The 22,277-nt window shown below is 32.0% G+C and overlaps 1 protein-coding gene across 2 annotated transcripts; it reads right to left on the reverse strand.

Moving 5' to 3' along the window:
* Positions 1 to 10,855: 10,855 nt before the first annotated feature.
* LOC134259642 (uncharacterized) lies at positions 10,856 to 19,503 on the reverse strand. Of its 2 annotated transcripts, none has more exons than XM_062742241.1 (7): positions 19,302 to 19,503; positions 18,583 to 18,754; positions 18,261 to 18,364; positions 14,392 to 14,564; positions 13,818 to 13,983; positions 12,376 to 12,496; positions 10,856 to 11,029 (listed from the first exon to the last, which is right to left on the reverse strand). In XM_062742241.1, exons 1-7 carry the CDS (start codon positions 19,416 to 19,418, stop codon positions 10,926 to 10,928), a joined length of 957 nt encoding a protein of 318 aa, XP_062598225.1. In that variant the 5' UTR covers positions 19,419 to 19,503; the 3' UTR covers positions 10,856 to 10,925. The 2 variants fall into 2 exon arrangements, with proteins under 2 accessions (XP_062598225.1, XP_062598224.1); XM_062742240.1 differs by having other exon boundaries at positions 18,261 to 18,370.
* Positions 19,504 to 22,277: the final 2,774 nt, after the last annotated feature.

Genomic DNA, 22,277 nt, shown 5'->3' on the forward strand with positions numbered 1-22,277 from the left:
TAAAAAAGAGGAAGAAATAATCCCTCGGAACTAGTAGCGGGCAACAGATCCCTTTAGTGGTTATAAGACTCACAGAATCCCTTCGCCTTTTACAAAGGTAAGGCTCGTTTAATTTGGGTATTCCGTTACGTCATTCCAGTTTCAGGATCAAACGAGACTTCAAAGAGACTTCAAAGAGAGAACACTTCAACACTGACAAAGATGAATATTAGAAAAAAAATCAAACAAAACAATTATACTGAAATATTAATAATTTATTATGCAGAAATCCTCAGGACATCATCAAGTAGTTACTTGTTTTTCATCAGTTGTTCATATGTTTATGTACAACACTTTATCTGATACGTAAAGTAACCAATACCAAAACATATCGATAGCATCAATTATTCATTACAGAGTGTCGATATAATTGTGTATCTTAGTAATAGGATTTACAAAAAATAACTAAAGGCTGTGCATTTGACCAACATCCTACTAAATATCAACCACTGGTATATAACTTTCAGATGCTCTCGAAACTAAAGCAGATCTTTCACTATGTGATGCAAATTTATCAATAACAATATCTAGGCTGAACATCATTATCTTTTTACCCCTACTTATATTTTCTCTGGTAACTGTTTAATGGGGTTTACATAACTTATAGATAAATACACAAGGCTTGCTTGTGTTTTCTGAATATTATCTAAAAAAAAAAAAAAAACAAAAACATAGACATAGACATAGTGTGTCACTGCGTTGAAACTAAATGTCATGAATTTAAGTGTAGTAAGCGTAGTTTCTTTAAAATAAAAAAGACAAAGAAATCAGCATCTTTAACAGCGTTTTATCACCCACTATTTTAAAAGGCAAAAGTTATATTATTTTCTAGTGTTCAGTTGAAAATTAAATAACATAATCGGGTCCTTTTATCATAAGCATTGTTGTTTTACTCTTGTGTACTTACAAATTGGGAAATGGCCGGGAGGGACAAAGTGTCGATTCATCGGACACATAGAGGAAAGAATGAAAATAATAGACTTTCTTGATAGATGGTTTCAGCGATTCTTGGTGTGTTTTGAGTCACTGAATGCTCAGCAGATTTTTAGAAGACCAAACGATGTAAGGGCGAACGGAAATGTTTGATGGTGTGTAACGTTGGCAAAAATGACGTTTAGGACAATGTGTGAAATTTTAAGTTTGTTTTTAGTTACTGTTCAAAAAATTTTGACAGAGGTATAAATTATGAAAAGAGTGGGTGCACGGTGGGTATTCTTTCAGAAAGTGAAATTTTTGAACGTGTTCGTTAATATCAAATATTTTTAACGAAACGAAGGGAATTGTTTTAATGTATGACGGCGCGTGTCCATCGTACATGTACAACCTTATTTAGGTGCGTCGACAACCATAATCTCTTGAACTTTGTATATAATCTGATATTTTGAACATTGTAAGTCTTTTTGAATTGAAATTTTCAGGTCTGATTCGAAATAAATGGAGCTTCCATCATTAATAACTTTATTGTTTTACGTCAACTAGTAGCAATTTTATCGAAGATGTGACATCACTTTAGGATCAACCCTCGTAATACTAAATAATTGAACAAGTATATACATTACTAAAGTAACATACATTACAACGTCTGTAACATTACAGACAATCACAACTTTTTAAGGTCAGGATCCAAATGCAAGCATCATGTTTCACTCGAGCTGACCTGATATTTCCATCAAACTTTCACCACTTATTGTGGCAACACCAATGCCATAGGACAAAGAGTAAAACAGTTTGAATTAACACGCATCTTATTTGCATTGCATTCGTATATCAGGCCTAGGAAGTCTTTGAATGATTCAAACTTTACCATACATGTATTTCTCGATAATTATAAATTACCAACTTTAAAGAATTGTTTGTTTCTCCCGACCGACTAACTAAAACTATTCCTACTCAAAACATTTAGAACTACCATTAAACAACTATTTTTTATTCATTCCGTAGCAATAATGCAATTTAACTTCGCAAGTGTTTCAACTGAAATAAATGAATAAAACATTAGGAAATTAACCTTTTTTCCTGAGTCAGAAGGGAGCAAGTTAACCCTTTTAAAGAACTTTTACAAATCTGGTTGCATAAAAAGTGTTTTTTCATATAAAATTAAGATGCTAATGCAATTGACTGACTGCTGTTAGATAATTGTTCACTTATATGGAGAAGTATTCATTTAATTTAATTGATAAAAGTGTGCTCCTTCGTAGTTGACTTTTTTTTATTTTTCTGATAATGAAGAAAGAAGAAAATTATTAAAATTGATGAATGTGTACCATCTATATTATTCCAGTATTATACATTGTGTCATTGTAATCGGGTCCTTCGGATATGACCTAAAAATTGAAGCCCGTGTCACGGCAGGTGTTTAGTACAAAAGGATCCCTCATTGCTTGATATGACATGGCAATAGGTTTTTGCGTAGAAGGCAGAAATACTTTCTTCTCCAGAGAGCAAGTTACAGTACTGAAGCGATAGAGTCTTAAAACCCCTCTCTTTCAAATCATCCGCGTGACGCAGTAGTTAGAACACCTGATCTAGAGTTGGCAATTGAGTAGATCCTTACGTCGAGGCTTCGAAACATAGCCAAATGAAGGACGTAAAGACTGGTCCTTCTGACAAGACCGTATAAAGACAATATATTGTCCCGTTTTGCAGTAGTTGCTGACACGAAAAAAACCTTACTGCTCAATAGCCATGAGTGCCGAGAATAGGTCAGCAATTGTAGGCCTTCAAAGTGATGGCGTCTCCAGATGATGGAAAAATTCTTGAGTGGCACGTTCAACAACACACAAGCAAGCACATTACCTTAAGCCGCAGCAAATCAGTATAGCTACTGAATAGTTGCTTGATTGATCGTATGTTGTTTAACGTTCCATTCAGGAATTATATATAAACGTCACCATTTACTGGTTGGTGTTTTCCCTGAAGGTCTACTGGACAAAACAAACATGTGATTATCACATTCAATTAAGGGGCTCTCTAGGGGGGTACATGTAGAGTTTATCTTTATGAACTATATATACCTGCATTTTTTGCAGAGTTAATTCGACAGCAGTTTTCTTTTTCTTTCTTTTATTTTCAAGGTATTTCTTTTGAAACATGGTTTAAATATGCAAATATTGATAAAAGATTTTTTACACTTTAATTTTTCAGAAGAAATGTAGAAATCTGAAAGTTTTATCCATTGGTTAAAAAAAAACTACAAATAATGTTTCATCTTAATAAAAATTATAATTTTTTTTTTGTTAAAAATGAAAATATCATCCTTCTTGTAAAATGTCTTGTTGGATAGTTATACTGTGCATTTATCTACGGCAAACTTTGAACACTATTAGCAATTGAAACATTTTTTCAGAAGAGATGTCTAAAAGATAGGTAAACAAAATTTCGGTCATTATGTTCATGTAGTTGGCATTTTTTCTTATCCAGAAAATATCTGTTGATCATATGTCATTTTTCTCTTCAATATTTCTTATAAGTTTGTTAAATTAATTTTGCTTGAGATACTTTTAAATCAAATTTAGGTTTAATCACGGTTTCAAAGCATTAAATTTGAATATTTGAATAACAAAAAAATAATTTCAATATCTTAGTTGCTCTGCCTTATGGAACTGAAGTCTTAAAATGATTTATTTACTAAAAAATATCAAGAACCATAAATATATTCTTTGAAAAAATACTCTAACAAGTAAAAAAAGAACGAAGAAAAAAAAAATCACGTAAACCTTTTTTATGTGTTTGTGTGTGGGGAGGGAAGGACCGTCTCCAAATGTTTTAGCTTTTTTTCAAAATTTTGGAAATTGCCAGCGCTCAACTTTACAGCTATAAATATTAGTTGGAGCAGCATTTAAATAAAAAATTTACATATCATTTTCATCTCTAAATGTGCAAACAGAAGCAGAAAATATGTTACATGTAAGTGTCTAGCGTGTCTTATATGTAGAGGAAAAACACACGGCCGCTTGAGACCAGTCAACAGGGGATGCTGACTCCTCGATGAAACCTGATCTGACCTCTGATGATTTAATGGACAATTTGATCCGCTCCTTATTTTTATTGTTTAAATGGCTTTTTGAATTTAAATATTGTATTTCATTTCCACAATTTACGAGTATGTAGATTTTAGAATCTTTACCCAATTAATAATGTTGAAAACAAAAGACAGTAGAATTTAAGTAATTTAAATCAGAAAATTTTTCCTCCTATTTTGATTGATCACAATTAATAACCACAAAGTTAATAGGCAAACTTCCAAGAAGATATGCAACAGAAACTAGGGAAGCAAAAATAAACAAAATGAACAAGGGAAATACCGGTAGATCATTATCACTAGATTCCTGTTGGTTGGTCACGTTTCCTTCACCTGGAAAAAGTATACATTACTTAAAGTAATTCAATATCATAGGTGAACAATATCTTAATTTTAAAGTCCATGACCCAGATGAATTCAATTTCTGTTAAAGAAGCAGTCTTGTTAATTATCAATTTGTTTGCCACCTCAAAGAATTTATGCATATGTACAATTAAGGGAAAATCCCCCGCTCTGGACCTAAGAATTACAAGTTTTGGTCAATTTCAAAAAGTAAACAATACACGGATGCCTGTTCTGAAATGAATGTTAATTGCCATTGTATGCTTTACCAAGGAAAAGAAAGAATATTAAAGCTGAACACGACTCGTAAATAGGCATACGCCATTTTCGATAGCATTATCTAAGATACATTATACTAGAGTATACTCGTCGCATTCGTTACACTTGACTGCTTTATTGTCACGGGTATCGGTGTGGAATTGCGACCCGTGTTCGTGCTGGTTATCTTTCATTACCTTTGTTTATATTTTTTTTTTTTGCAGTTACGTTTATCTGTGTTGTTGTATACTGCACTGACTAATACAACTATAATTGTAAACTTATTTGGTATCTTATTTTCCTGCATTAGACAAAGTATAACGTTATTATTCTCGCTACCGAGTTCCGTATAGCATACGTCCGTCTTCACCGGTGTCGACTGATTACACTGAACAGTGACCAAGTTCTGCCCTATTTATAGGGGTCTGCGGGGTAGCGAGACTCGGGAACAAACTGGCGGACAGATTCCTTTTACGAATTGTGTTCAGCTTTAAGATTTTGAATACCTGTATCTTCCTGACCCAAATCTTGTTGTTTCAAAATTTCATCAATAAAAAATTGTATATTGATGTATCAGATTTTAGATTGTCCTTTCATAGCAATTTCTTCAGTGTGTGATAACTTTTCAATATTTCCATCGATGTCTACTTCAATAAAACAGGTTAGCAGTTTAAAAAGTGAGTTTTCTCGGTTCAAGTAATCAATTTCATTTTCAGTTGCTAATATTTGATCTGAAGTCAAGACACATTCTGTAGCATTATCAATGAAATTCCTAAGGACGTCCTTATCCCTTTTGAGAAACCTTAAACTGAGACTGAGCTTCTCAGACATCTTAATCATTTCTTGATCTTTATATCTTTTTAAAAAAGAAATTCCTTCTTTTACGGCTGATTCTAGATGTATTTCTGGAAGCATTGTATTGTTAAGGAATTTACCATAGCATTTTCCTTTATACATAAAAAGGTTATTTGTTTTGTTTTCATCGTATTCTGCTGTATATTTGTTCCAAATTTTCTGTTCCTCTTTACGTTTACATTCATTTAAATACAGGGTTCCCTTTTTAATGGTAGCTGCTAAATTTTACTGCTTCCTCTATCCCAGGCCATCAAAGCTGAACGTTTTTTGCAAAGCTTTGACAACATTTTCTTAGCCTTTTATATTTTTTTATTTTGTTTTAAGACATATTTCATGCATATTTCTTTTCCGAATTAAGTATACATCGTGAATGGTTTTAAAAGTATGATTCATATGAAGCTGAGATATGCAAATGAGACAGACAGGTTTGCAACATGTTTTATCCGTACAGTAAAAAATGAGCTGATTTCTTTCATGGCCATTCTAAAACGCAAACTTGAGAAGAAATATTGTTTTCTGCCGAGTCATGCAGTGGCTCTAGAGAATCGCTGCTACCTTTAATATCGTGGGTTTGACAGGCACTTTTCTTTCTATCAATGGAGCATAAACCGCATATTCGAATGTTACAGTCTATACAGAGTAGACTTTTGCTATCATATTTCTGACAGTCTGAGCACAACAACTTTGAGGCAAAATTGGTAACTAAATCTCATATTTCACGACGCAAGTTGTCCTTTGGAAAAGCCAGAATGCCCTTATTAATTATATCATGCGTTTGGTTGTAAAGAGGACAAATTATTTTCTGGCTGGTTCAAGCAATGTTTCAGAAGATAGTCAGTGCAGAATGCATGATTGCAAGGTAATAATCGTGGTACTTGTGAATCTTAATCGTAAGTGTTAAAGCATATGGTACATTCACAAAAAGATTCCAGTTTCTCGACAAAAGTTGTAATCTCTTCGTCCATCTGAAACATCATGCATACTGTTCTTATACAAACACACTAACGCACTACATAACTCGAATAGTAATAGTGATTACAAAAGTACCAAGGTACATTACATTACACAAAATGTAACACGTTTCTGTCAAGTAAATGAATTATGACGTCACGAAACGTAAACAGATTTTAAAAGTAAAGGAAAAATCAATGCGTGGATTTAAGGTGATTTCAACAACCAATTCGCCTTGGTTTGCAACATGAAAAAATCATTACGAAAATGCTGAAAACATTAACATTTTTTTACCTCTAAATTCATGTATAATGGACCTGCAATCTTAAAATTTATAGATGTCCTCAATACAACAGGCATATATTTGCTAATACTACGTGATTGCCACATCAGCCGACAAGCAAGATATAAAATTATCCTATACACAGTTTTTATCTATGATGTTTGTCCAATAGCTGATAAAGATTTTCCCTTGGATCTAAATTGATTTGAAATGACATTGTAACACCTATTATAAAATCTGTTATGAAATCATGCATTGTAAACAATTTTGAAAAAATTGATATAAACAAAACAAATTTTGTTGAAGCGTATTTTCTTCACTGAAGAAAACAGTAGAAATGTGTGTTCAAATATCTGTTTTCTTATAGAGGGAGGAATGTTAGTGCTTCTACCATATATTGAAAATTTATTCAATATAAAGGCATTTTTGAAAAGAAAAATTCAAAATTTAACACTGGTGTCTTATTTATTGTGTATATCTGAACAGAGGCATATAATAGATCAGCACCATGACGTTTTGAACTGTTTTGTTTATTATCATTAGACTAGTCCATTAATTTATAAAATCAACAGCGGGATCGGGAGTCAAATTAGAAAAAAACATCGCTCTAGTATTACATATACTGATATATACGACATGTTGTTAAAACTAATGAGATAAAATCAGAAGATAAAATTAGCATAATAAGGAAATTAACAGGGAGAAAAAAAGACTTTTTTTAAAAGTTGGAAGTTAACACACCCATTCATACAATGGAACAATCCACGGAAAAAACCCAAAGATACCTTTACAAGTGACATTTTGAGCAAAAAGAGCGATTCACTTCTTTTGTAGAATGAAGTATATTGAAATAACGAACAGTATTCAATATCAAAGTCTATAAAACAATACAAAACTATAGATCTTGCGAAATGATGAATTCAAGCAAGACTAGTGATTTCTTTATATTCGACTTGTCTGTCAAAAACTCACCTGTTTTAAAAATAGTCCATGGATAAATTATGCTCTTGCATATCATATGAAATGAGAAATATAAACCCCATATTGCAGTTGATAAGGGAATATTGCCACATAAATAACGGTGTTCATTGACTTTTTTGTAAGATTACCTGCAACACCTTTATCTTGTAAAATATTTAATATGAAACAGATGTGTTAGACTCTGGAATCTTTTACTTCAAACTCAGGAACATATCGTATTGACCTAAGAATTGAAATAACTATTGTTGATTAAAAACATATATCTAAATGTTGAGTTGAAGGCAACAAGAAGTATTTTCTTTTTTCTCATGTAAACGATTATGAATAAATTCCCTTGGGGAAATTCCAAGAAATTGATGACATAGGAAGTAATCAATCTCAAAATCCATTAACACAAACTAATTTAGAGCAGATTGAACACAGAAGTGTAAAAGTATCAGCGATGGGATCAGAAACAACGGAGAAGTACGCATTCTTGTCGATCCATCACATCCGGCGACTCTCTTTATCGTGATTTGGAAAACGCAAAAATACAAAGACATTTTTATTTAATAATAATTGCCAGCTACTATCAAAACTCATTAAGGATGTATTTTCCAATAAGAAACTTTTTTTATCCACCTAAGGAAGACTTTTAGACACAATAAATGAACTAAATAAAACTTTTAATGCAAATTTTGACTTGGAAATTGATGCTAAAACTCGGCGAATGTACCATTGTTTTACTCTGTAATAGAAAACTGGGAGCATTCTTAGTGTAATTTCTTGAGCCCTTTTGGAACGGTTCAATTTTGGGAAACCGTGCGTCCTTCTAGAGTAAAGTTCTATATAAGTAAGCTCATAAAAGATAGTAATGCGAATGTAAAGGGAAAAAAAACCGCTGTTTTCTATTCATAAAAAAATTCATCATTGGTGTGCATGCTTCATAATCATATTATGTCCTTCGTGAAACCGGTAACGAGTCTTGAGCCTTCGACATTTAAATCAAAATATGTAATACTCTACCCACTATGTCTTGCAATTACATTGAAATAATATCGATAATAAAATGTGTTAAAGATCAGACAACATGTTCCTCACAATATGTATAGTTTTTCCCGAGTATTTGACATTGAAATTTTGATACTGAAACAAGTTACCTCACAAAAAGTCGGGTATCTTACCAGGCATTTAAGTTAGATACCACAGGGTAATATTTCTTATATTACCCTTATAGGTAAAAGTATATTTAATAAATGTATAAATAACAAGAGAATGACAAGTTTGCAAACTTTTTTTATATTAAACAAAGAATTACAAATTGTGTTTCTTTACCATATCACTGTATCGACCGTATGACTTACGAAATGACTATAAACCAGACTGATGATATTTCTATTTCATTAATTGTATGTTAATAGCTTACCTGGTTTAAGAAGTTGCACATACTGATGTATACAAGTTTAAAAACTGAATCACATTAAACATAAAAACATAATAGTGTTTTTAAAATTCACTGACCGTATTCATTCTTTGGAGGCGATTGAAAAAAAAGGTGGTCGTGCTTAGAATTGCTGCTCCACATATACTGATTGCCCTAGATATCTGCCGTGGGTATGAGGCTTTTTGCGACTAAAAACATAAAGAGCAACCGGGAAAAGGTTAACTTTAACAAAAACCGGGCTTTTCCCCACTTTACGAACAAAGACTATGTTGTTTAAGAAAACCGTTTAAAACTTACTTGTACAGAATATGAGGTAATCTATGAGCTGGTTTTCATTAAAGCTGTCTATTTTGTTGCGTTCTTTGTACAAGATTTTGTTTTGCAGCATCCGTATATACAAAACCGTCATAATGATCGGGGATTCATAAAACCTCGTAATTTGTGGTCTAGTAACAAGCTGTGCAAACTAAAAATGAAGTGATCTTATGGTAAACAATATGTATTACCGTATGTATCCTTTGAATCTACCCTGTGAGAAGGACATGTATTTTAAGAAAGGATTCAATTTTGTATATATATATATATATATATAGTTATATTTGATTATCTTATGCCAAGGATCAACCTATTTACACATTCCCCGCTCAGAGCCTATCTGTTTTATAACATAAAGAAGCCCCCTGTCATTAAATGATTGCACAATTGCATCCGAAATTAAAGTTAATGTCTTTTCATTCAGATTTCAATTGCAATTAACTTAAATTGACAATGTTTTAATGATAATAAACAAAATTGATTCAAAATTATTACCACAGTACTCATATAGTGTTACTCTAAATCGCAAAGAAAATAGTGGGGTCTGTATGCATCCAAGTGATCTACGGTACATTTAAATTGACCTTTTCGCAATTAAATTTTACTTCTTTGGTTAATTACTTAAACCATTATTAAATTTTATCAGATGTAGCAATGGCAATAAATACAATCTGATTTTACGTGAAAAAGTATGAATATTATTTTTAATTGAAAAAAATCCATGCGTGTAAATTATTGTGTGACCTTTTTGCACTATAAAGTACCATATCTGGGGTATTAAAATACTTGATAGGCAATAAAATATTTTCTTATATCAAACTTTCTACGACTTAAGTGCTGATCAGTCACAGGTATCGTGTAGATTAATATTATGAAAAAAAAATTGGGGTCAGTGATGTTAATTTTAAAATAATGGTCAAATTGTGTGATTTTCAGGCAAGAAATGGTGTAAATCTTATCTTGACTTCATTAAAACGTCTTCATTTTTGGCAAAGTTTATTGAGGGAAGGTGTAATACTTGTTCAAAAAATATAAATTAATACCTATATTAAACCTTCTTAGCAATATCATTACAGAATATATTCCCCGAGTAAAAGTACGTGAGGCTAAATTTCCAATACATTAAATTTCATAAATGTTCAGATTTACAGAATTTTCTGCTACATATGTAAATACCCTTACACTACAAGAAATAGTCCCACCTAAATCTTGCTTCTTTGTAAATTTTTGAGCAGTTTTTTTTTTCATTAAATGTTTTAAAAATTACATTGTTGAATTTTTATGCTATAAAAATTGAATTTTAATAAATAGTTTTGAAGGAAGAAGTTCTGCGCAAACTTTTCTTAAAAGCTGACGAGTGACATACCTTAAGATGAAACAAATGTTTGTGAACAAAGTAATAAAATACATTCTTATAATTCTCTTTTCTTTATTCAAGCAATGCTTTCATGCAAAGTTCAAACAGATCCTAACAGCTGATCGACCACGTGAACCACTCCGTTAGACACGGGGATATTTCCCTCAACAATGGCCGCACTCACACCGTCACTGTGAACATACACTGAAATCAGAATAAAATCATTTTTACTTATTATCGTTATAAAAAAAGAGATGCACACTGACCAATAGCTGCAATAATGTAGCCCTCTCCGATTTTTTTTATCTGATGTTTTCTGGAGAGGGCTACAATTCCATCGCATCTCCGTAATGGTGCAAATCTATTTTTTAAATACGGGCGATTGAAGGCAAAATAAATTATTTTTACATTCAACTTACTTCTTATAAGACGGAATTTTTATTCACTGTCAACAACATAGCCCGCTAAACTCGAAAACCATGTAAAATACATCTGTATTTTTACCAGCAGCAGCCATGACAGTTCACGCGTGACGTACTGAGACTTTCGCTTGAAATTTTGAACAACTAAAAAAGGAAATGTCGATGTTTATGAACCACTGTGCTGAAATGTATCACAAAAACATCGATAAATAAACCCATTTCAAGTGTTATTTTTACGGAAACAGCGATATGTATGCTTAAGATAAGGGAATTCCTTAAGGATCCGCTGCTATAGATTCTAAATTCTCATTGGTTGTCCCAAAATAAAATCAGGTCAGTAAACATGGCGGATAAATTCAAGTTGTGATGTTGACATACACGAAAAATAACCGATATATGGGTCGTTGTGAATATTTTTGGATCGATTTTTGTCTTGCATAATTACTTTTTTGGAGTCCAGGTAAGAGATGTTAATAAAATAGCCGTTTACTGATGATTTGAGCCGAAATCCGTGCGGGAGCGATTCACTGCTGCATTTGCACCATTACGGAGATCCTAAGGAGTTGTAGCGCTCTCCGAAAAGAAAAAAAAATCGGAGAGGGCTACATTATTGCAGCTAACTGACCAACTGCCCTAATGTTGCTATTTCAACAATTGATGCATGTGAGTAGGTTAAAAGATGCCTCGTAAGAGTTGGTTTTCATTCTGCGTGGCTCTACAATATATTGCAAAATATTAAAAGAATTATGATTATAACGATCGGAAGCAAAAATATTCATCTGTTAGACTTAAATATACATTTCCTTTACTGTAAATTGATTTAAAAAGTTGAGTTATATTAGTTCTCTTTATTAAAAAAATTACTGTAAATAAACAGAAATACAAAAAATGCGATTGGTACATTTGGTACCGTGTTGATCTAAACTTTCTTAAAATTAGATAATAAAGATGAAATTTCTATTATGTTTGAAGCTATTTAAATAATCAATAAATTTCGAAAAAGCAAACTATGTAATGCAATAAAAGGGATAAGATGATACATGTACATGAGTAACATTCACCTCTTATACCTACAACGCTCTGTACCCCTCTAGCAACAGCCTTTACCCCTAGGAAACTGAAACTTACCATTGTTATCAGAGGAGTTCGGAAAAGTCAATTGTTGACCTTGAGCATTGGTAAATCCTTCATTGTTAGAGATGCAGTTGGTAAAGATGACTCTATTGGGTACGTAGTGTGCTTTAAGAATCTAAATTTTAAAATGTTAAACCAATTGTTATATATCTATTTGAAATCTAAGTCTTTCATACAATTTCAATAATGAAAAAATGTTTTAAAATAGAATAATGTTGAAGTCTTTGAGTATCCAGTAGCATAAAAATAGTAGTGACAGTCATTTTATAACAATTATCTGTAGAAGCTATAATGTACACTGTATAAAATTGCTAAAGTATCTCTTATTATTGATTTTTTGTGAACTGAACATTTGTCTGATTGGAATAAAAATATATAAAACACTATTTTTTTTCGATACAATTTGGTTGGCAAATGTCAAGTCTCATGACAAATCCCCATAAAATCTTCTTGCTTTAAAACCTATTTCGCAATATGCATTGCCTACTCAATTTTGCCCAGATATGCAGATGTTAAATATTGATGATGGACCTTGAGGTTTCACCAGAAGCAATTCCCCTGTTAAAAATCAAATAATACGCTGAGATCGACTATTATATCGACTGCTAATTATTCAGTACATTGGTATCCATACCAAGTCAATTAAACTTCCATTTGCCCCAATTTAGTGGAACAATATGAAATTGTGATTTGGTGTATATTTAATGGTTTGGCTATCAACATTATTTTTTTTATATTTACTAACATTTTTGCAAAAAATTTGGTTTTTACTCAAATAATAAATAATTTTTTATTGTTTTAATTTTTCACGAATTTTTCCTAGGAATCCCCTCAGGACAGACACCATACTAATCTGTTTCAGAACTATGGGAACTGATTAGTGTATATTTATTAGTTGTAATTCTATTGAATAGTGTTAGTGTCTCATATTTACATTTGCAAATGTTTTCCTTTATATAACACTACTGAAAGGAATGCGTATCTATAACTGTATAAATACAGGTACGGGGTCAAGAGGTCATAGATGTGCGTATGGATAATCGTTTGACGTAATTTCTCAGTGACGTCATAAAGGGTGGACGCGCTTTCAGTGGATTACATACTTGCCGTTGAGTTTGAAAAATAATGCATTTCACACATTAAAAGTCACAATCAGGCAAATATAAAGTATGACTAAGTCAGAAATGTAAATATAAGTAATAAGGTATTATTTTTAAACATCTATCGGGCTATAAATACGGGTTGGTACGAGATTAAATTCATCATAAAGCCCTTCGGGCTTTATGGAATTTAATCTCGTGACCAACCCGTATTTATATCCCGATAGATGTTTAAAAATGATACCTTATTTCTTAATTATTTGTTGTAATTATATGGGATCAAGAAATGTATTTTAGACTTTTATAATTCTAGGGAAACTGCCAAGTGTATTTTACCTTTTCTATTTCTGTGGGATCGTTCTTTAGTCTGTTCAGCTTTGCGATAGGAATTTTTTGCATTGCTTCGTCATTAGGAACAAATAAAGTGTTTATCCAGTATGGTGACGAAAGTACATCTATCGGGTCCATCACGTATATGTAGCTCATCAAATCCAGGAATTTCCTAAAAATTCAATTTTGGAAATATATCTAATAAAGTGTCTTCTACAAAATGATTATCAATTAAACATTTCTAAACATCACTATAAAATGTATATTTTTGGGGGTTAAAATTTGCTCTTATCATATATTCCTTTATGCAATTATCTCCTTTTGCACATTCCTTCTTAAGATGAGAAATCTACAACCCCCTATCGGTAAGGAAACTATGATCTTTTTTAAATATATAATGTGTGTTAATGTATCAGCCAATAAAAATAGTACAAACTGGGTAAAATAAGCAAGAGAAGTAGTTTAATGTTTTTATACTCTATGCAGATAAAGCCTTAATGTTGGGCAGATGGCATGTGACAAAAATAAAATTCTAATCGACAAAAAGTGATTGCAGTTTATTTTTCTATGAAATACATACGTAAAACTCTGTGTGGTGTCTTCTGGATGTTTGATCCACCCGTACGCTGTTTTCTGGCTTGTTTTCCGCATGACCCCATTCAGACCCTGAACGAAGCCATAAGTAGCTGTGATGTCACGGGTTGCTCCCTCTGAAATCTCCACGCCGTTGACGCAATACTTGAAAGATGAAGTCTAAGAAAATACAGGAAGTATAACTAAGCAATTGAGCCTCTTCCAACCATCTGATTTTTTATCTACTAAGCTAAATTTGACAACCTTATATATGCGCAGGTATGTTAAGGCAGCACATGGATCAGAATTCGGCGAATTAGCACTTTTTTTATAATTATGTTACACTTATAAATCGGAGAAGTCAAGGATAAAAATGTTGCTATTTTTATGCTTTCTATAGATTTCAATGGATATTATACTAAAAGAAGTACTTCACCACGACGTCACCACGTGACGTCTATAAAGAGAAAAAATGCCTTGATGGAAAAGTGGAATGTTCAACACTGAGATCTATTTTTATTGATTTACATCCTATATCATCCATTTAATTTTGACTTTTTAAAATTTTTGCAATGAATAATTGAAAAAAATTTATATTCCGAGAATGGGGGTTTACGTCTTCAAAAGACTGTTTTGTCAAAATTCTCTGGAAAACCATAACAAAGTATGTGTTATTGTTAACATTAGATATAATTCTTAATAATTTTAAAGAGAAAATAGCATCTAAACAGTTTGGATCTTGAGAATTATAAAAAATTAAGATATTTTGAGTTGTTTTTTTTTGAAAGACACGGACAGATTCAACTTTAATTTGTTGATGTTTTGCAGTAAAGATTTCAATATTCTCTTGACAAATGAATATTTTTGATCTTCATAAGTTTAAACATTTTGATGTGATTTGGTGCATAACTAAAAGAAATATGATATCACTCTCCTTTGTGTTCAATTTTAACTGTTGAGTTTTTAGAGGTATGTGCCCTGAGACATGTTGTATAAGTTTTAAGTGTTTTATTTGTAAATGTTAGAATGTACATCTGTAAATCAATAGAATGGATCTCTCAGATTATATTCAAAATTAATTAATCATTCACATTTCAATTACCGATTTTATTTGTGCATTACATACCGGTAGATTGAAATTAGGGTCATTGTTGGCCAGGCCTGTTCAATGATGTGAAACGTTGATACTTATACCCAGATAACACGCTCTGATTTTCAGCCAGTAGGCCATTGAAACCGCGGGTGTTGATACCATTTGACAAACATTAATCGGCCAGGTAAGCCAAGCAAAACAGAAAAGAAATAAAAGACAATTCCCGGCATTTTCAACTGTTTTTTAATAAAAAAAAATGTACTCTTTTGATAATTAAATTTGTTTATCAATTAAAAACTACCGGTAATTCATCAATAAATTCCACAGTGATTATTCATATTGTTTCACATTTTTAAGTTATGGAGAAATGGTAGCATAATTCTATTTCATGGTCATTTAATATATTGTTATACTTTTCTTGGAGGTTGCATGGAATACTTTTTCAGTGTGGTACTCGTAAAACATGAAGCTTTTTAATTATTTTTTTTTTATATCTAACTGTAATGATTATTTTTAAAAAGTGCCAATGCAACTTTTGTGTGCACATAATTTTACGTTAAATAATAAAATAGGCCTACATGCACATGTACATATTTTTTCCCATTAACCTGTAGATTATTTTAGGGATAAAAATCTTCTCCTGGTTTCCTTATTAAACAATTTAAAAAAAAAAAAAAAAAAAAACTATCTAAACTACATTTGTGTAAATACACAGTCTCTGAAAATATTAACTATGATTATCTCTTCTTATAAAAAGATTGTAAGAACTCCTTGCTTTTTTAATAGTTTAAACTCCTCTTTGCTGCCCACTAATTAACAAAAGAACTGGGAGTCTGCAAGAATACACAAGGGGGCGGAGCTATCATGTCACTCAGAACCCTTTTCACACATGAGTGAACAAATCAGTCCCAGAAAGCAGTCCAAGGGACAGCTGGGACAGCTGGGACTGCTGGGTCTGCTTTTAAGAGCAGTCCCAGAGCAGTCCCACAGCAGTCCTAAGGCAGCTTTCTGGGACTGCTTGGGTGTCAGGTTTTGTCTGGTTGGTAATGTACTGAATAAAAGTTATTTTTTTCAGCTAATATTTGTAATTTAGAATGGAACTGCTGTAAAACATAAGCTGTTCAACCATCAATCATAATACAAATCCAGCAAATGCATGAATCTATCTGTTACTACAGAGCTTGCATTGACTAACATTGACTGATCAATCACCCTGATAATATAGCTTAGGCCCAGCTCCCAAAGCACTACTAGTATTGTGTATAACTTGTCACAGGTATCACCAATGTTAGTTCCACTTACAATTTATCTGGTAGTGTACATTACTAGTAACACGTATCACCAATGTCTGTTCAACTTACAGTTTACCTAGTAGTGTACATTACTAGTAACATGCATCACCAATGTTATTTCAACTTACAGTTTCGTTGGGAAATGGGTAGTTTGTTTCCCTTTTAACAAGATATAGAAGTTAAGACTGTCATTTTTGTCCTATACAATACTCCTTACAAATCAATGCCATCCTACAGAATTTGAGTACAAAGCAGAAAAGTCAATCTAAGTTCAAAACTGAAACACGTAATGTGTTTAAACGTTGTTTTGTATTCATAAAAAAATTACCATTGGTATGCATGTTTCATAATCATATGTTGTCCTTCTCGAAACTGGTTGTGAGTCTTGAGCCTTTGACATTTAAATTAAAATATGAAATAATCTACCCATTATGCCTTCCAAATACATTGAAATAATATCGATAATGAAATGTGTTAAAGATCAGTCGACATGTTGCTCAAAATATATATAATTTTTCCCGAGAATTTGACATTGAAATTTAAATACTGAAACAAGTTACCTCACAAAAAAAGACGGGTAACTTACCAGGCACTTAAGTTAGATGCCACAGGGTAATATTTCTTATAATACCCTTGTAGGTAAAACTAATTTTAAAAATGTATAAATCACAAGAGAATGACAAATGTGAAAACCTTTTTATATACATAAAAACCAAGAATTACAAAAAAATATACTTGAGGGAATGTGTCGTATGACCTTAAGCCCAAAATCCGATCAAAAATACAAATCGACAGGGAGCAGAGTAAATACTGGCCTCAAAAAACATCAGAAGTTGGATCAGGTGTCGTGGAGGAGTAAGCATCCCTTGCTCATTGTCATAATAGGTGAAACGGGAAAATCTTAAATTTGACTTAATGATATATTGTATACTCTTACTATATCACAGTATCGACCGTATGACTAATGAAATGACTATGATTGATTGATTGATTGTGTATTGTTTAACATCCCTCTCGAGAATTTTTACTCATATGGAGACGTCATCGTATGTCGGTGAAGGGCTGGAAATTTTGACCTTAACTCGGCACTCAGGGCCATTGAGCATTGAGGGATCTTTATCGTTCCCACGCCTGCCGCTGAAACAGGGCCTTGATTTTTAAGGTCTCATCCGAAGAACCCGCAACTTTAAGGTTAAAGTGCCGAGCGCATGGCGAAGGAACATTTGCTTCCCATTTTTTATTGACTTAGGTCAGTCACGGCCGAAATTCGAACTCACGACCTCCCGATCACGGAGCAAGCGCTCTACCGACTGAGCTACCGTGAACGGTCAGAAATGACTATGAACGAGACTGTAGATATTCCTATTTCATTAATTAAGTGTATGTAAAAAGCTCATCTCGTTTAAGAAGTTGCCCATACTTACGTACACACGTTTGAGAACTTAATCACATTGAAGATAAAATACTAAAAGTGTTTTAAAAAACACATACTGTGTTCACTCTTTGGGTGCGATTGAAAAAGAGGCGGTCGTGCTTCGAATTGCTGCTCTGCACAAACTGAATATCCTTGGTAGCTTTCGTGGGTATACGGCTTCCTGTGACTAAAAATCAAAGATTCAGGTAAGATATTGCCCAACTAGTTCTATTGATTCTTACTAATGTTTGGGCATATGAAATATATGCAGGATGAATATTCTTTACCTCGAAATTTAATATTGAGCAACTGGGGAAAAGTTAACTTTAAAAAAATCCGAGCTTTTACCAACTTCACAATCTAATATTATGTTGTTTAAAAAACAGTTTTCAAACTTACCTGTACAGAACCTAAGGTAATCTCTGAGCTGGGTTTCATCATAGCTGTCTATTTTGTTGCGTTCTCTGAACGGGAGTTGGTTATAAGCTGCGTCCGTAAATGCAAACACCGTCATAATAATCGGAGATTCATAAAACCTCGTAAGTTGTGCTCTGGGAACTAGCTGCACAAACTAAAAATTGAAGTGATTTCATGGTAAACAATATGAATTATAATCCTTTGAATCTACCCTGTGAGAAATACATGTATTTAAAGAAAGGATTCAATTTGTAGTATATACATATATAGCCATAAATTTCCAATACATTAAATTTAATAAATGTGCAGATTTACAGAATTTTCTGCTAAATACCCTTCCACCACATGAAATAGTCCCACCTAAATCTTGCTTCTTTGTAATTCTGTGAGCTTTTTATTCATTAAATGTTAAAAAATTTACATTGTTGAATTTTAATAAAATTGATTTTTGATAAATAGTTTTGAAGGAAGAGGTTCTTCGCAAAGTTTTTTTTAAAAGCTGACGAGTGACATACCTTTAGAAAAAAAAAGGTTTGTGAACAAAGTATTGAAATACATTCTTTTAATTCTCTTTACTTTATTCAAGCAATGTTTTCATGCAAAATTTAAACAGTCAACAATTATCAAGTTTAAAATATTAGATAATTAATTTTGACAAAAAATACAAAACATTTCACTGGGATCCAAATAAGAAGTTTTACCTTAGAAAACCCTGTTGTATTCCTGAGAATTTGTAGAATATTTCCCTGTCCTTGAACATGACTAAGTACAAGACACAGTGAAATCAATAATACAACAATTGCTACTCTTGGCTTCATGCCTTCGCATTTGAAATTGTAAAGTTACACTTTACTTTCGAAAGTTATGCTTTATAATGCACAATTATATGCTATCGTATATCATGACGATAGAACAAAATGAAGTAAATCAAATATATTTTGCATATAGTTTAATATATGTCATAAAATGAAACAGATTTTTGTAAATCCATCCATCAAATATTGCATACTGAAATGTTTTTCACAGAAATGCATTTTACATAAATGTAAGATTGATAACATTTTATCAGCGCAACATTTTTTAAAATGGTTGACATCTCTGAAAACAATACACCTGTTACAGTTTATTATATCATTGTGTAACACGTCTCGTATATTACTCATAAGTTCGGTTTTAATTTCCGAATTGTACGCAGTGTATTGGTTGTCCGATAGTACCTATAATACATTTTTTTCATAATGGATGATGTTTTTTAAAGATATGCTGATATCAAAAATATCATACTCAAATGAGTTATACTCCTTCAGAATTAACTCAAGGTAAAGATTTGCTTTATAGTAAAAAAACATACCAAAACATATGTTCTGATTTCAAATAATGGAAAGTTATTTTCAACCGTTATAAGACATGTCCTGCAAGATATTAAGATGCAGTGTTCAAAAGTGAAAAGATAATTTCCCTCAATATGTTGGAAGAGAAACTTTTCATAGACATTTATTGAACAATTTCTTTCTTTTAAAACTAATTATCTGGAATTAAACTTTTCAGTTATTGTTTTGAATATATCAAAATAACAAAGATTCAAATTGTGAATAAATAGTCAAAGAGTGTTTTAAGGTTTTGTACGAGTAGTAAGTGAGTGCAGACTTGTCACGTACGCAGCATTGTTAAGGCTGAAAAAAGGAGGCGGGGCCTAAATTTGTACGGGAAAATTTAACTGTGACGTCACACAAAAATATGACTTTGATGTATTACTCATAATACAAGAAAATGAAAATATTGCAGCTTTAAACTGTATTAGCATAATAAACAATAAAACTATCAAAGCATTAAAAAAATTGTGAGTTAAATCCCATGCGGCTAGTTATAAACAAATCACTGATCTCGATGAACTTGACAATCATGGCGTCATTTTGGTAATAATGACGTATTTCATGTGCTGTGAAAGGCAGATTGAGGAATTTGTTATCAATGAAAAATGTGTTTTATTATAAAACAGAATATCATTTACAGGTTTTTAATAGGCTATTAACACCAAGGTATATCTTTTGTTTAGTGCGATTATTCATTAACTATCGAGAGAATGTATTTAAATGATTTTGTCGTGTTTTTATGTTCAGGTTAGTTAAATTTTACATCGAGGTGCCTCATTAAATCGTTCTTTTGCAAGGGCATACACTAATAAATCTCAACATTTTTTAAATTATAAATAAAGGATATGTTCCTTAACTTGAAAAGTACTGCTGCTTTCTTTAAATCGAGAGCGTGACTTTATACGTATACAAAATATTTGGAAAAAGTCATACATATTTCGACATGGGCCTACGTACTTGAAATTTTATTTATTAAAACGCGAATTCTATACAAAGCAGCAGCACTTTTCAGAAAGTACAAAGTCGACAGAAACAATTAATGGTTTGAATTTTCAATTCCAAATAGGGTATGCCCTTGTGGTATTGAAATTTGTAAATGACCTTCGTTCAGTACACGTACTATGAATTTCTCACTTGACTGTTCATCGATGGGACCAAACTTCATACAGTACAAAGTAGGTTATACAATGCTATTTCCATACGTATTTAAGTTCATTGATAATAACACAGCTGAATAAAATAAATTCAGTTTTAAAAACAATATTCCCGTTTTTGCACTTCTATTTTCCGTTGATTTCTCATAGTAAGCCTTAACAGTGCTGCGTAGGCATATTTCATGAAGTGCGCTATCTCTTCATAATGAATAAGCCTACGTGCAAGTCTGTGTGATTGACACATCAATAATTTACACTAACTCTAAAGCCATTACCATTTTTTTTATTTCACATGTTTGATAGCAACTAAAATATACTCATTTTAATTTTCGTTTTACATGTACATATTAACTCTTTGTGTATATTTCTACGCGTGACTAGACACAAAATTGATACGAAAACGATTCAAACATTTGGCTTACTGGAAAAACACATTTAAAATATATATTAGGAATTAATTACTTGTGACGTAACAGGCAAGTGACGCTGCGGTCTAACAATTCTTATGTAAGACCGGTCAATAGTAAAATTGTAAGAACGATGTAATAAACAGTACATTTGTTTGACTTTTTATAAGTAATAAATATATAGAATGATATTTTGAAGGGTATAACAATGTGCATTGAGGCATCGAAATACATTTTAAAAGTATTTGTTTACATTATTTGATTTTTATTAAATTTACTAAAACATAATTCACACATATCAATTAGTGGAACTTTGATATTTTCGTGGTTGAAAAAGAACAACAATTCTCATTTGCATTTTTGTGGTTTCTTACTAACTGCAGCTGTCTTTTAATTCGTTCTTTTGCAAGAAATAGTGCTTAGCAGAAACGTAGACATGAGAAGTTTATCTACTGTAACTTGTACTTTCTTTACATTTTGACTTTTTAGCTTGGGATGATAATAGTATTTTTTATCTGTTTGACTGCTCTGTATATTCATAAGGTGGAATTTTTAAGAGTCAACTTCTAAAACCTATAATCATGAGAAATTCATCCCACTGCAAAATTATAATCTTTCAACTGTAAATGCTGAGGAATTTTCCTTTTCATAGAAGGAAAAATAAACCATACTTCATCATCCTAACCTTTAGTGTGGTTTCCTTCAGCAATGTTATTTCTTTTCGATGCTACATTTCGACAAAA

This window comes from Saccostrea cucullata, unplaced genomic scaffold (genome assembly GCF_032062105.1).
Source record: "Saccostrea cucullata isolate Sc308-1 unplaced genomic scaffold, CSIRO_AGI_Scuc_v1 ctg1911, whole genome shotgun sequence".
NCBI classification, from domain to species: Eukaryota; Metazoa; Mollusca; class Bivalvia; order Ostreida; family Ostreidae; genus Saccostrea; species Saccostrea cuccullata.

Excerpts from the sequence above, each read along its gene's own strand:
- LOC134259642 (XM_062742240.1), bottom strand. The coding sequence starts at position 19,418 with ATGAAGCCAAGAGTAGCAATTGTTGTATTATTGATTTCACTGTGTCTT. Across the intron at positions 12,497-13,817 it reads ATCCCACAGAAATAGAAAAG|ATTCTTAAAGCACACTACGT; the intron begins GTAAAATACACT and ends TTTAAAATTTAG. Across the intron at positions 11,030-12,375 it reads GAACTCCTCTGATAACAATG|TGTATGTTCACAGTGACGGT; the intron begins GTAAGTTTCAGT and ends TTCTGATTTCAG.